Genomic DNA, 15,650 nt, shown 5'->3' on the forward strand with positions numbered 1-15,650 from the left:
ATTTATTTACTTTGTGTGAGATAGAAATTAATACATTTATTCTGAATTAAATTGACCAAAGTGATGATAAAGAAATTTTAATTATTACAAAAGATTTCTGTTTCAAATAATTGAGAAAAAAAAATGTCTTGCCAATCCCACTAAAACGTTGATAACCAAACAGTTGCTGGTCATCATTGACTTTCATAGTATGGAAAAAAATACTATGGAAGTCAATGGCTACCGTCAACTGTATGGTTACCAGCATTCTTCAAAATAGCTTCTCTTGTCTTCAATAGTAGAAATAAACTCATGCAGGTTTGAAACAACTTGAGGGTGAGTAAATGATGACAATTTTAATTTGGGGTGAACTGTCCCTTTAAACAGCACAACTGTTTTTAGAATTAATAAAATGTTTCCTAAAGGGATAGTACAGCCAAAAATGAAAAACTGACGTTCCAAACCTATAAAACCTTTGGAATACGAATTAAGATATTTTTGATGAAATACGAGAGCTTTCTGACCCTCCATAGACAGCAATGGAACTACCACATTCAAGGCCCGGAAAGGTAGTAAGACCATCATTAAAATAATCCATGTGACATCAGTGGTTCAACCGTAATATTATGAAGCTACGAGAATACTTTTTGTGTGCAAAGTCTGTGCTGTCAGAGAGCTCATGGATTTCATCAAAATATCTTAATTTGTGTTTTGAAGATGAACGAAGGTCTTATGGGTTTGGAACGACATGAGGGTGAGTAATTAATGACAATTTTCATTTTGGGGTGAACTATCCATTTAAACACCACATTTGCACGTCAAAAGGATTAAAAATCCCTCTGAAAAGGTTTATTAACAGTTCACATCATACAGACCTGTCTCTTTACTCTTCCACCGAAGAAACACGTTTGCTGTTAGATGCCATGCTTCATATTTCCAAAGCGGCTCTGATCAGGTTTTCTCCAGCATTTTCTATTCCAACATCTGCTCCAGCGCCTCAAGGTTAGATTTGCCTCTAGGGTGTCCGGGATTGTTTGCGGCATATGTTGTTTATGAGCAGCTTCAAAACCAGCTGCCCTTTCCCTGGAACAAAGCTGTAAAGTTTACGAATTCAGTTTTGATCAGAGATACCAAAATGTCAGAGTCAACAGTGCACAACTGTATAGCAACAGTGTCGTTGGGCTTTTATTTACGACTCGCTCCTTTCAGACAAGGTTTCCAGCGAATCCCACTTGCATTTCTGTACAAAATGAGGCTCATGCATAATTGCCATATTGTAATCGGCTTCCTGTTTGCCTTCAAAGCAATTTCAAGACAAATAATGGACTGTGCTGGTCTTTAAGCTACTGTCAGATAACTGTAAACACTGAGGGACATAAGGGACGTGTTTCAAATATACTGTATGCCAATTTGACTTTCTTCTCTTCTCCCAAGGACAGACTACCACCTGCTGAAAAAAATCCTATTTTATGCGCATGTTTATGGACACCTGGACTCCGGAGACAAGCCTGATTGATGCCTGAGAGCTCTGGGGAAAAAGCCGCCCTACCCACAGACACGCCTCTGGATCCATTTATCACAGTCACTCTCAGAAAGATGGAGGCATCGGCAAAAAATAAAAAAATGAGACTGTGCTCTACGGACAAAACTGCGACTGGTCGGCAGGCGTCCATCACGGAGGGAGGCTGGGAGATAATTGGACAGTTGGTGGGAGAGAACTCTCCACCGGAGAGACCGTTTGGACAGGGAACACGGATGGACAGATGGATGGAGAGGAAAACTAGCAGACGAAGAGTATCAGAAGTGCAGGAAGCCTGCCACGTCACTGTTATTTCGGGTGAGCGCTGCCGTTTCTCGGTTCTTCTACATTATATGTCGCTTATGAAGGTGAGCCGAACACTTTCCGACGCGTCGGAGCATTTTGAGTTTCGTCTCTTGGTCATCCCGATCGTTTGAAATGCAATTATGCTAATGGAAGTGGAGTTGAGGGTCAGCGCGGCACTACTCTGTGAACACTTTTCACCCTTGGAGTAATGAAGCTTAAAAGCATATCATCCCCGCACTTTAATAGATGTGAGGTGGACAGTTAGCAAGGCCCATGTCGGACAAAGAGCTTTTGAAAGTGTTTACCAGTCACAGGTGTATATGGGGTGCAGAGACAGGTCAAATACAAACTCCTTCACTGTCCTCGTGCTGTACAAAATAAAGGTTCCAAAAAGGGTTTCAGTGATCTGATAAAAGAACCATTTTTTGGTTCCTCAAAGAACCTTTCGGTGATCTTAAAAGAGCAGTTACTTCTTAGTGTGAACAACATTTCATTAATCTAAAGAACGTTTTTTGCAATGGAAAGGATCAATGGTTGTTAAATATTCTTCATCAATATAAATATTCAATATATATATATTTATTTATTTATTTACAGTGCACAGATATGGAAATGATCCCGCTTAATCTGGAGTTATTATAGTTTTTTATTTATATTTTAAGTTTGTCTTTTCAATTTAGTGTTGATTTAGTTTTCATGACATCATTATCATTGTTTGTTTTGGTTTCATTTTAGTTGCAGTTTATTTTGTTAGTTTTATTTCAGTTTAAGTGTTTTAGGGCTGCCAAAGTTAATACAATAACTAGCATTTAAAATGTATAATGACTTTTAAAACATTTAAAACACCACAGAATTCTGGCAATTGTATATTTAAATATAGTTATTTTTAATTATATCTATGTTATTTTGCACACCAAAATAAGTAAAAAAAAAAAATAATAATAATAATTATGCACACTTTGTTATAAAAAAAGACTCAATCCATCCAAAAAGTAAATATAGGTATTTCATATTTATAAAAAAGCCTTAAATATCCACCTTACTTTTAATTGCTAAAAGCTTTTTGCCAGAAACATACAAACTAGCACCCCTTGTGGTCACACAGAGAATGTATTGCATTTTGAATCGCGATGAAGCACTTTCTATAATGCAGCACAGCACAAAAATATTAGCTTGTGCAAGTATCTTTTATGACAGGATGTCCAAGTGTTAATGTTAAATAAACAACACACCTATTATAACACATGGAATTTATTCATAACTGATCAGTATACAATGCTACAGTCTAATTAGTGAACTGAATAGTTTTTCCGTTGTTGAGCTCAATTAATGTTAATGCTTTGCTTGTTTCTCTGTTTTTATAACCTGCTTTGTCTTGTGGTTTGGTTAATTAGTTACAGTAAGTGCGAGCAAACAAATATTTACTCTCATTTCAGTGCTCTGTTTGTCTCTGGCCCAGATCGGCTGTGCTGAGCATCACAAAATACTGCTGCTCTGTATCGGAGTGTCAGTTCTTTAGAGATTAGCCGTAGCCTTCCTCTACATTACTCACACATCTAAAGTAGAGAAACCGGCCCCCTTAGGGCCCACTGTGCTCACACAGCGATAATTAGCTTCAAGTGTTCTATTCTGGGATAATAGAGCAGCGTGTCACACCAGACAAACCTCCACAGCCAGCCAAAACCGCACCCCCATCGCTGTTTGAGGCCTAGCGTGTTGAAATATATGGGTACAACACAGCAGACTGCGTTTGAGCTCTTGCCGTTGTGTTTTTCCTGCTAAGTCAACTGAGGTCGATTCTGAAATAATGTTTAATTGTTTGCCCCGAAGGATGTTAATTAAGGAATTTAATTTGATATGATATCCACAACCCTGAAAGCAGGCCAAAAGTGGAAGGCTTGTGGATTTTCCTGTGAGAGAAGCCGGAATGCGGCGTATCGCGGTCAGATCGAACAGCATTCTAATGAAGCCTGAAAACACAGATGGTGACAATTAAAAGACAGTGCTAGCTTTTGTCATCGTATCAACCGCCTGACAAAACTGTGAGTGATGTTAGATCAGGATTTCAAGAGAAATGTGATCGTCTCTGAAGGTTTACACAGAGTACTGTACACAGTATTGAGCTGAAGTAGAGGAAGATGGTGTGCCCTCGGTCAAGCTCTTTTGTTCAGTGGACCGAGAGCATGATGCCATCTGGAGATGTGAGGGCTAATAATTTGGGTGGGCAAAGCATAATTAGGAGGATGATAAGGATGCTTCAGCAGGTCACACACAGTCTGGCTTCACTACATGGTCTTAGTTTCACTAGATAGTTGAGATTTCCTAGTTGGCAAATTGCTTCATATTGACCCATTTCTGTTTTTTGATGCTCAAATAAATAAATAAATAAATAAATTCAGATTATCAAACATGTCTGAATATGTTTTGGGGGTAATGTTTGGAGTGCTTTTAAGAAATGAGTACATTTTTTAATTTGTATAAATTATATAATACAAAATTAAATATTATTATAAAAAAACTAAACTATTATTATTTAATATATTGATGTAGTGTAAATATACCAGAAACATTTTGTTATGCCCTAATTACCTAAAATAACTGAATATGTATTTAGGGGTACTTTTTAGAATTAAATTAATTATAAAATATTATATTTGAATAATAATAAATAAATAATAATATGAAGTAATATAGTTTGTTATTATTATTATACTATAAATATTAAGTAATACAGTTGTAATTAATTTGTAAATATTTAATATTAATAATCATACGTAGTAGTAGCAGTAATGTATTGATGTAATATAAATATACCTTGAACATTTTTATTTTCTGATTACCTAAATTAACTGAATACGTGTTTGGGAGTACTTTGTAGAACTTTTTTTTAAATTATATGAATTTAAAAAAATATTAAGTTATATAATAATAATAATAATAATAATATTATGTAATCATTTTTCTTATTATTATTACTATACTATAAATATGCAATAATACAGTTGTAATTCATTTGTAAATATTTAATATTAATAATCATTAGTAGTAGTAGTAGTAATAGTACATGTATTGATGTAACATAAATATACCATAAACATATACCATGTTCTGATTACCTAAAATAACTGAATATGTGTTTGGGGGTACTTTGTAGAACTGAATTTTCTTTAATTATATGAATTATAAAATATTAAATTATATAATAATAATATTGTCACTGCATGCTAATTTTGTTGGTGAACAAATGCTTGTCAACACCAAAAAAAATATATAAAGAAATACTTGAATAAAAATACTCAAGCAAAAACAGCACGAGTGAAATAACCAGAAAGTAACTAATGTGTCTCTTTCCATTAAACATACCAACATAATATAATTACACTCAAATTATATCAAATGGTAAATGTGTCAGATTATAATTAAAATTATAACTTGACATGCATACTATAAATGTTTCCTCACTTTTTTACAAGCACGCTCTTTCAGAGCCACCTTCAGCCATAGCGTTGAGGACATTGGAAGGACATCTCAAAGCGTAATTCTCAGGTCATTTCTTCATCTTTCGCTTCCTCTATCCCTTTGTATTTTATATATAGGTATATGTACTCCTGTCTCAGTGAAGACTGTTAGATGTGATCTAGCCGTTCAAGAGTGAAGCTCAGATAAAATCTTATTAGCGCAGTTGTCCTCACTTTACCCTCAATAGAAGTGACATTGCTGAGAGGAAGTGAAACACGGGTCAGTATTCCGCAGCAGGAATTGGCCATTAATCCCCAGCAGCCAATGAGAAATGCCAATAAAGCAGCTTAATTTTACAAGACTCAAGCACACTCGCTGACTAGGAGGAGCTAATGAGATCCAGAAAATTATGCAACTGCAAAGGCCACTTAACTCGTTTTCATCTTACGTCATTTTCATCTCAGCTGTCCGTTCTGCTCGGCTTGGTTCACTGATGTGAAGTTTAAAGTTGTGGGCGGGCAGGACAAATTGCTAGTGTTTGTGCAATGCGAGAAATAAGTTGTCATTCATTTTGCATTGATTAAATCGAATTGAAGTCAAAAATGCTTTTGAGATAATATATGGCTACCATCCAGCTAGCAAAATATGTTCTAATAATGTTAAATTATAAATATAACTGTTAAATATATTCTAATAACATTCTCATTAAGTTATAAAAAATATTGTTTGTAAATGTTCTCTGAACACTCAAAACATCCAGTTTTTTCAAATGTTTTAAGACGTTAAAAGATTCAATGTTATTTTTGAATGTTTCCCGGATGTTCTGGAAGACGTAACAATGTTTTTAAAACGTTAGACGAACGTTTTGAGAACATTATTAAAGAACAAATAACTCTAAATGAATGTTCTATTACTTGAGTAATGTTTGTTTATAATTTTGTTGATGGCGCAGTGGATAAGACACATGCCTTTGGTGTGAGAGACCCGGGTTCGAATCCACTGTGAGACACCAATGTGTCCCTGAGCAAGACACTTAACCCCCTAGTTGCTCCAGAGGCGTGCGACCTCTGACATATATAGCAATTGTAAGTCGCTTTGGATAAAAGCGTCAGCTAAATGAATATATGTAAATGTAAATTTTGAGAGAACATTGCCAGAACGTTAGCAAGAAGTTTTTAGAATGTTCCTTCTTAGCATAAGTCCTCTTCACATATAAGTTCAGTTCATTTAGTTTGCGTGAAAGCTCCAAACTCAAGTCCAGTTGAAAAGGTGAAGCTTTTGATTACTTTAATTTCCATTTATGCATGCTCACAATTACTAAAGCATAACTAATTTATCATAACTACAGGTATCTGTCAAGTTGTTATGGTAGATTTGTTATCAAACACTTCAAAAAAGTACATTTTTAAAAAAGCTTTGATTCCATAAAGAACATCCATGAAAACTTTTTCATTGCACAAAAGATTCTTTATAATCTGGGGGTTGTCATAGCAATGCCATAGAAGAACTATTTTGGGTTCCCAAAACAACCTTTCAGTGAACAGTTCTTAACAGAAACACTATAAAAAAGACCATTTTGTGCATTGGAAAGGTTCCATGGAATTTATAGGTTATTCATTGAACCATCAATGCCAGTAAAGAAACTTAATTTTTAAAAGTGTAGTGAGAAAAGTTCTTTACATATTTAAAATGTTCTTTACACTAAAGAAAATAATGCTTCTGAGGAGTCACGTGACGTGCTCATGAACCTAGTCGCACTTGAGTAGAGCTCCGTACGTTTGGCCTCTTTTTGCTGATTTGTTTTGTTTTGTTTTAAGTTTTATTCATTGGTTGTACTTTACCTGATGGCATGCAGTCGTAAACAGCAGGAGTGGTCTCCGTCGGCTTCTCCGATTAAGAAGAAATCCAAGTCACCGAACTCAAGCGATATGATGGACAAGATGGCGAACACTGTTACACACTTTGAGGACATTCTAAGAACCGAGTTGACAGCGATGCGGAACGAGTTCGCTTCTCACATGTCAGTTGTTCAGTTCCTATGCTCTAAACTGGATCTTCTTACAGGGGAGATGAGAGAACAAAAGAAAGTTGACGAAGATCACGATAGGCGCGTTGCTGCGCTCAAGCAACAGGTTGTGGACTTACAGGATCACAATAGGCACAGCAATCTGCGTCTGGTTGGATTGCCTGAAGGTTCTGAAAAGGACGACCCTATGGGCTTTTTGAAAAGATCACAACTGATGTGGCTCCCGTCTCAGGCGGGTAAAGAGATTGAAGTGGAGCGAGCACATCGCGTGTACACAAGGCTCTCCTCAGATCGCGCTAAACCACGGGTAAATATGGTTTCATTTCGTAATTATGTTGCGGTTTTGGTGTATTTTATAGTTCTATTGTCAGTCACAGCATGTCGGAGAAAATGCTTTTTGTGGCCCATGGCAAACAAAGTAAACTACATGCCAAGTAAAGGTTAAACGATTTCAAATGTTATTTATTTTAAAGTTTAAAGTGAAGTCTTGTTCAACATTATGTAGGCCTATTATTGGAAACGAGCTGGCAGCAGAAATCACACAACAAAACGAAATGTTATAATTTCATATTAAGTAAACGAGTAAACAATTTAATGATGCAGTTGAAAAGGTAATGGATATGACAACTAAAAACAACTAATAATAAAATTAATGCAGCGCTTTCAATATTCATAAGGATTCATTTTTAGATGTCGTTAATACGTAAATTTTGTACGTTTAAATGCTGAAAATACGTCAGTATTTTACGTTTTAGTGCCTGTAAAAACGTAAGTAAATGTACGTTTTATAGAACCACATTTGACGTAAAATACATACGAATTATCATGAGATCACGTTGTAAATGGTTAGGTGACTGTGTCTTTCACTGTTCACTTTAATGCTCACTTCTTAATTCATAGTTCATTGTGCATACAGTATCGCTTACTGATTATTTTATTTGTTTTAGTTGTATTCTTTATCTCTCTTTTCTTTCTTTTTTATCTTTTTTATTTATTTATTATTTTTTTAAAATAGAAATACTACCTAGTCAATATGTGACTATGGGGCCAAATGTTGGTGCTACAGTAATGTGCAGGTTTTTGTTGACGCCACGGACCATATTAAGGGGTGCTGGATGATCAAGGTTTGTTCTTGGTTTGATCTGCCATCGTTCATGGGAATGTTTTTGTTTTTTTGAATGGTAACGGGGAGGTTGGGGGTTGGTTTAATGGTAGACTCAACTGGTTCTGTTCGATACCTATGACTGATCTTAATATTCTGAGTTGTAATATTAATGACCTAAATGGCCCTTACAAACATATGTGTTTTCTGGATTTTTTGCAAAGAAGAAAGATTGATATAGTGTTAGTTCAAGAATCCCATTTGAAAGAGGAGGATATACACAGGTGTAATCCTGACGCTTCTGTGTCTTGGAGAGCAATTGAGGAATCTATTGTTTATCCGTATAAATTGAAGCATCTTTTTTTTTCGGGAGTTCCACTTAGGCAGTGTAAATCTCGGTTTGGTCCTATTGTAAGCCATCTCCTCTCCACATGGAGTGATGTTCAAAGACGTTCACAACAAGTTACAAAATGGCATAGGCATTCCCCTATTTTCCACAATAATAGCCTTTTGTCAGGCAGTACTCCATTTCATTGTCCGCAATGGACTCATAATAAAGTATACACTCTGGGAGATATCTATGATGATAGTGGTTTAAAATCCTTCCAGAATCTTAAAACTCAATATAATCTGCCAGGCACCTCCTTTTTTATGTATTTGTGAATTAGATCGTATGGGGTGCCTTGGAACTCTCAACTGCCTGTTCACCCTTTGCGCAAACTAATCCTTCCTTCTGAGGAATCTCCCTCGTCTGCTTCAGTCATCTATCGCTTTCTTCTTGAGCATTCATACAAACCTTTATCTATTACAACTGTTTGGGCTAAGGATCTTAATGAGGATGTGCATGTTTTATTTTCCGATCAGGTATGCGGTATGTTTAAATTGTCTTCTAAAAACCCTATCACCAAATGATTCATTGGAAATCGCTGCATAGGCTTTACTTGACTCAAACGTTTTTATATGAATCTGTCGTCTTCTCCTAAGTATAATCTCTGTTCCTAAGGCGTTTTAGGCACGTTTTTGCATTTTATTTTATTTTTTTGGTTTTGGGAGTGCCCCTCTCTCTCACCTTTTTGGACTCAGCTCTCACAGGACCTATCATATTTGTTGGGTACTGAGATATGTTTGACTCCGCGCCATTTTTTCATGAATGACTTTTGGGACTTCACCTTGTCCATCCAACAAAGATCTTTACTTTTAGCTGCTCTAACAGCAGCAAAAAAATTGCTAGTCATCCATTGGAATCCTCCTCACACAATGGACAGACGAACCTGGACTGTGTATTTGTTGAACATTATCTCAACGGAACTCTCTCGTATACATGGATCTAATGTGAAAACTGTAAATTTATGCCATTCAGCTTTTAATGTTGTGTCTTCTTTTATAAAATCTTTGTAAAAATTATTTTATTGTTATTTGTTTATCTTTCAATATTAAAAACAAAATAAAACTCAATAAACAGTTGTTAACAAAAAGAAAATAATGCTTCTTTTAGGAACTATTAACTGAAAGGTTATTTGGGGAAACAAAAATGATTCTTTTATGGCTTTGGCGCAAAGTCCCCCCTTTGGAACCTTTATTAGATACAATGTGAAACAAGGCCGATCAGGAGAAGCAGATGGAATTGAACTCTAGTTTGGACCAAGCAACCAAGTGCGAATTTACTAGACACTCTCTTGGGACTGGAAGGAATGATCTCCCTTTGCGGTAGACATATGAGGGGTATTATGACCATGACGTCCTGGGTCAGGCTGAGGGCACAGCGGTCGCCCAGGGAGGGATTTAGCCACAAGCTCTTTCCAGCCTGCTAAGAGCCAACGGGACTTCAATTTTGGGCTTCAGCACAGCTGCAAAGAGCTGAACGGCTTTTGAGAGCCCCCGAACACTAATCCTGATGAAATCTCACTATATACAGACAGATAAATATTCTGTAATTTAATACACATAGAGAACATGACCGTACGAGGCCATTTAACCGTGACTGATTGTTATGTTTCCATGTTCTTGTGTTACCCCCTTTATTATGTTTATAGTGAGGTAATGGACAATGGCATCATCAACACGCAATATTACATTTGACATGCTGTAAATCAGAAACCAACCTCTGAAAAATGATGGCCATTTCTCTATCTCCTAAACCTCCATTTCCATCTCATCCACGATGACGAGTACGTTTAATTACTGTGATTTACAATGCAGTGTAACTCAGTCGTCATCGCGGGGTGTAAAGTCGTTAGAGGCGAAGCCATTTGGAATGAGCTGTGACCGGCTCAAATGTTAAAACATAAACTAGCAATTAGAAAAAGATAACACATGGCTCACGGGGAGCGCCAGGGAATTCTCCAGCCATCTGAGATGAATGGAGCACCCGGGGACTGGCTTGTACAGGTTTTGTGCTTAGTCTAAAATGGAGCCCTCTGGGTTTTTCGATGGATTAGAAGGTTTGTTGTTGAAGGGAAGCACCAGGCATGAGGAAATTGTGTGTGGTGTGTCAGGAGAAATGTGTATTTCATCTGATAAAGTGTTTTACTGGATTGCATTAGTAATGCTCTGTTGCTTATCCACCTTGGTGCTGGAGAATACAAACTCTTAACGTGGAAGAATGGAAAGGTTTTTAATGCACGCAGGCAAATCACGGCTTAAGATCAATAGAATTCAGCAGTTTAAAGCTGTACCTTTTATTTTTCCAAAACACTTCCCACTTCTTCCATTGTTCAAACAAACAGACAGCCTTGTTCCAAATTAACACCAGTAATGCTACTAGGGCTAATAATGCAACTATTAACAGCATTCAAAGCAGTAATCTTCTTCTCCAACTAGATTATTGAGTCTGTAAATTGAATATGCAACAGTATTCTTATGTATTTTACGTAAGGGATTCTATCACACATAAACTTGCTTATTTGCATAGACCATAAAACATGCAATACAGAGTTACTGACAGCATCTAAAATTTAAATAACTTATGCTTAAACAGCTTACAGATGTATATGTTTTCCCCATTGATAAATATTGAATTCATTGAATTAGTTGCTTGATACTATTGCATATATGACCATTGAGATTCAATTGAAATTATAGCGTGTTAAACAAGAGCACACTTTAAAACCTTAAAACCTTACTTATCATGCAATATTTATTTTGTTTACTTTGGGACACAAAATTAATTTTCTCCATATGCTGTAACTTAAAAAAATTACCATAATTATACCAAAAACATGACATTATCATAAAAGTAATAAAAAAAATGTATTCATGCACTGTAATTCAAATAATCAGAATCCATGTGATTGCTTGTCAGTGAGAAAAAGACCCAAATTCAAGACTTTATTCAACTTTGTTAATTTTGTCCATTCAGTAGTGACCGCAATAGTCACAATGTTCCCAATTGAGATGTTGTTAATATGCATCCGTATTGTAAATTTCAGTGTCTATCCAAACATTCCAAAAAAAAAAAGTAGCCTATGTTTTTGCCAATAAATGTTACGACAAGCAGAATTTTTATCCAGAGCAGTCTGATTCATGAATTGTTTTTTTGTTTTTTTACTGGAAAAGATCTGACTCAAAATAATGATTCATTCATAAATCTGACATTGCATGCATGAGTCGTATGGACCGTTTTTATGATGCATCCTTTTGTGAAGCTTTTTTGTTGTAGCGCATATAAAATAGACTTCAGAATTTGGAAGCACATGAATCATTTATTTTTAGGTAACTGTTTCTTTAAGATGGGCTAGAATAACATACACAGACAGCAAGCTGAGTTTTAAGAAAGGAAGCGCAAATAGAATAAAAAATCAACGACAAGCACCATGTAGTCGGAGAAATGAATGCAAAGCTAAGAAGAGAGGGGTTGCAGCAAGAACTTAGCACAACTAGCATGTAACTCGTAGCTGATGAACTCTTCCAGCCATGTTCGAAGCTACTGGGATTATCTTCACAGCTATTCTCTTTAAAGGAGCTTCTCACAATCTGATTTCCCATGTGTAACTGCTTAGTATTCCATCTGAGAAAGCCACGGAATTTTAATAAAGGTGCATAGACCTAGCCGAGCCTGCTAGCATAATCTCCTTTTTTCAAGTATCGACAGAGTTTGTTCAAACATCATTCTGTCGCGTCTTAATAGCTGCAACTCCACTTCAGAGGTCCTTCCGCAAAACCTTCTAAAACCTCTTAAGTCCCTTTTCCCTCGTGTTTGTTTTTAAGCATTGTTTCCGACTTTGAGTGAGTTCCACGGATGTCGAGTTGATGGGATGAAAGGCCAAAACCTTAGAGAAGAGGGCTGTCTCATCCTTCAGCCCTGCAGCGATGGCTCAAAGGGGATTGTATCATTCATCTCCTAGACTTGACAACATTAATTTATCTGTCAGTCATTCCGGGAGCCCGAGCCACTTTGATGAACCCCCTGAGTCTCAAATCATTAAGGCAGTGTCACACTAAACTTTGCAGCATTTAGTGCATAACAAGAGCACGTCTCTAAAGTAATTATCCTGGACAATGACACTTTATCATGCCTTTATGCAATTATGCATTCAAAAACGCTTAGTTGAAGGAATTTGAGGGCCCGTCCCTTTCACTTTCACCTTTCTTTCGTGTTAGATATACAGCAAACAAATCAAACGTAATGTATGTGAGTACTAGAAATGAAGAACTAGATTATTACATTGCTCTTGCCAGAAAATTGCTATGTGATGTTTAGGTGTTGTAAGTGGAGTGGTTTTGCCATGTAGTTGCTGGGGTGTTTGATAGGTAATTGCATACTACCATCTAGCAGCAAGTCTTTAAATATTAAATACATATGTCTCTAAACATAGTTGTTACACTCTTAAAAATAAAAGTTCTTTATTGGCTCCATGAAAAAACTTTAACATTCATGGAATATTTCCATTCCACAAATGGATCTTTATAGTGCAGTCTGATTCATGAATGAATCATTCAGAATTGTTTTCTGAACACACTGATAAGATCTGACTCAAAAGAATGAATCATTGGACATTACTTGCATGAGTCGTATACTATGGACCCCTTTTATGGTGCTTTTCCACCCTTTTATGAATTTATGAATAGCCTTCAGAATTTAAATTGTTCCTTGAAGAACCTCCATGGAACCTTTCCATTCTACAATGGGATTTTTATAGTGCAAAATGGTTCTTTCCATTCTTAAAAAATTGGTGGTTTTTGCAGCAGTGCCATAGAAGAATCCTTTTTAGTTCCCCAAAGAACCTTTCAGTGATCAGTTTTCAAAAGAACCATTTTTTCTAAATGTGAAGAACATTTTTATTAAACTAAAGAAGCTTTTTGCCACTATAAGGAACCTTTTGTTGAGTGGAAAGTTTCCATAGATGTTAAAAGTTCTTCATGGAACCATTGATCCCAATAACGAACATTTACTTTTTTAAGAGTGTAGATTATTTAAATGTTCTTAACACTAAGAAAACAATGATTCTTTTAAGAACTGTTCATTGAAAGGTTCTTTGGGAAAACAAAATTGTGGTTCTATAGCATAGCTGCAAAAACTCCCTAAATTTCTAAGAGTGTAGGTTGTTTTGGGTGGTTTTTAGATAGTGCTAGCTAGTTGTGCTAATGAAGAGTTTGCTGCAATTATCTGCAAACCATATTTTAATACATTTGAAGTCCAATGGTTTCAGTTACACACTGAAGGTTGATAGTTAATGTTAGGGTTTAAGTATTTGCAATAACATTTACATTTATGCATTTAATATAAATTTATTCAAAGCAACTTGCATTGCATTCACGGTATAAATTTGATCATGCATACCCTGGGAATCAAACCCATGACCTTGTTATTGCTACAGTCATGCTATGCTGTTTGAACTTCAGAAATGCTTTGCAATACTCAGTAATAACAATAGTAATGCGTGAGCTAAACATTACTGAATATAACTCCGATTAACTTTCACATTAATGAATTATATGCTGTTTCCTTGCATCAGTCACTGAAAAAGGGGCGGGGGGAGGGGGGGGGGTAAAACTGCAGTGTGTCTCCATAAAAAGGACTTGGCATGGAAATCGGGCTCCTTTCCTCAGGGGCTCTGGTCTGTTTTAGATGATAATTGAAAATGATGTAAAAATAGTGGTCTGCTGCAGACACAGGTCATATCTCAGAGGAAAGGGCTGGCATTTGGCCTCTCATTTGAATGTCTGTATAATTAACTAGACTTTTGCATTTTCTAGCCAAAATATAAGTGGCTCTTGCCTGCACAAATCTCTCTGCCACAGTGTTAGTGTTGGCAGGGAATTGCTTTGTGGTCGCTAAGGTGTATTGAGTGGTTTTTAGCAACTTGCTATAGGTGTTCTTGGTGGGGTTCAGATGGTTGGGAGCTGAGCATCAAGATTTGATAGTTAACTCAAAGTTTAAGCTTTAGTAAACACCTCCAATTACATTAGCATTTAATGCAGCATTCAAAAAGGTGTCATAAAATGTTTTGGCACATTTTAGAAACCGTGCTGACCACAAATGAACATGTTTTCATAACCTGTGAGGAGGACTAACATGTGAAATCATTATTTTTCATTACACTGAAAACTGACAGCTGATGTTTTCTTTCCACTTCACTGATTATAATCAATTCTCAGGTTCAAATCATGAGAGGAGTCAACGCAACATTAGAGCGCTATCACCAATCAGCTGTCAGTACCGCAGTCGATCCTACGATGTGCTTAGTTGCTATGGACACAAGAGGTGAGGATATGACACATGTCAAATCTGGAGCAGACCGACTGTAACGGGACTCATCTCATACTCAGACGTGCATCGGTAACTGTCAGTATGCCATCAAATCATTGTTTTACACAACCATTCTTTTGATTATTTCTTAAACAGACCTCTGATCCTTTGCGTAAGGCCACAGAAAGATAAGGCAGCTTTGATTTTTGCAGTGATCGCGGCAAGGTGATTTTATCAGCGTTTGTTGGGATTAGCGTTAATGAAGAGGATCAACAAGCATGTAATCTTATCTGTGTTGTAATTCAGCTGCAAAGGAACACTTGATACTGGGATGTTGGGTTAAAGATGCAATTAACATCATATGACAGTCAGTACATTTTGAAGTGAATTTTATTGCTCATAGGTTGTTTGTTCATAACTCAGGAGTTGGTATGTGATTCCTAGTTATGTTATGTTCAGTGAGATACTTCAGTCACACTTTATTTTAAGATCTAATTCTCGCTAGTAGCAAACCATTACTACAACTTTTGCCTCAATAAACTCCTAATTTTCTGCTTATTAATGGTCAGGT

At 36.3% G+C, this 15,650-nt stretch overlaps 1 protein-coding gene across 1 annotated transcript in view; it reads left to right on the plus strand.

The window, feature by feature from the left end:
• Positions 1–1,494: 1,494 nt before the first annotated feature.
• The window catches only part of LOC306861882 (troponin I, slow skeletal muscle-like), a gene marked incomplete at its 5' end in the record, with an annotated part of 50,798 nt that continues 36,642 nt past the window's right edge, over positions 1,495–15,650 (plus strand). The window contains one exon of the mRNA XM_079404368.1: positions 1,495–1,866. Within this exon, the coding sequence (XP_079260494.1) occupies positions 1,495–1,866 (372 nt within the window). The remainder of the gene's footprint in view (positions 1,867–15,650) is intronic.

The sequence above is a fragment of the Barbus barbus genome (assembly GCF_936440315.1).
Source record: "Barbus barbus genome assembly, chromosome: 42".
Classification (NCBI taxonomy): Eukaryota; Metazoa; Chordata; class Actinopteri; order Cypriniformes; family Cyprinidae; genus Barbus; species Barbus barbus.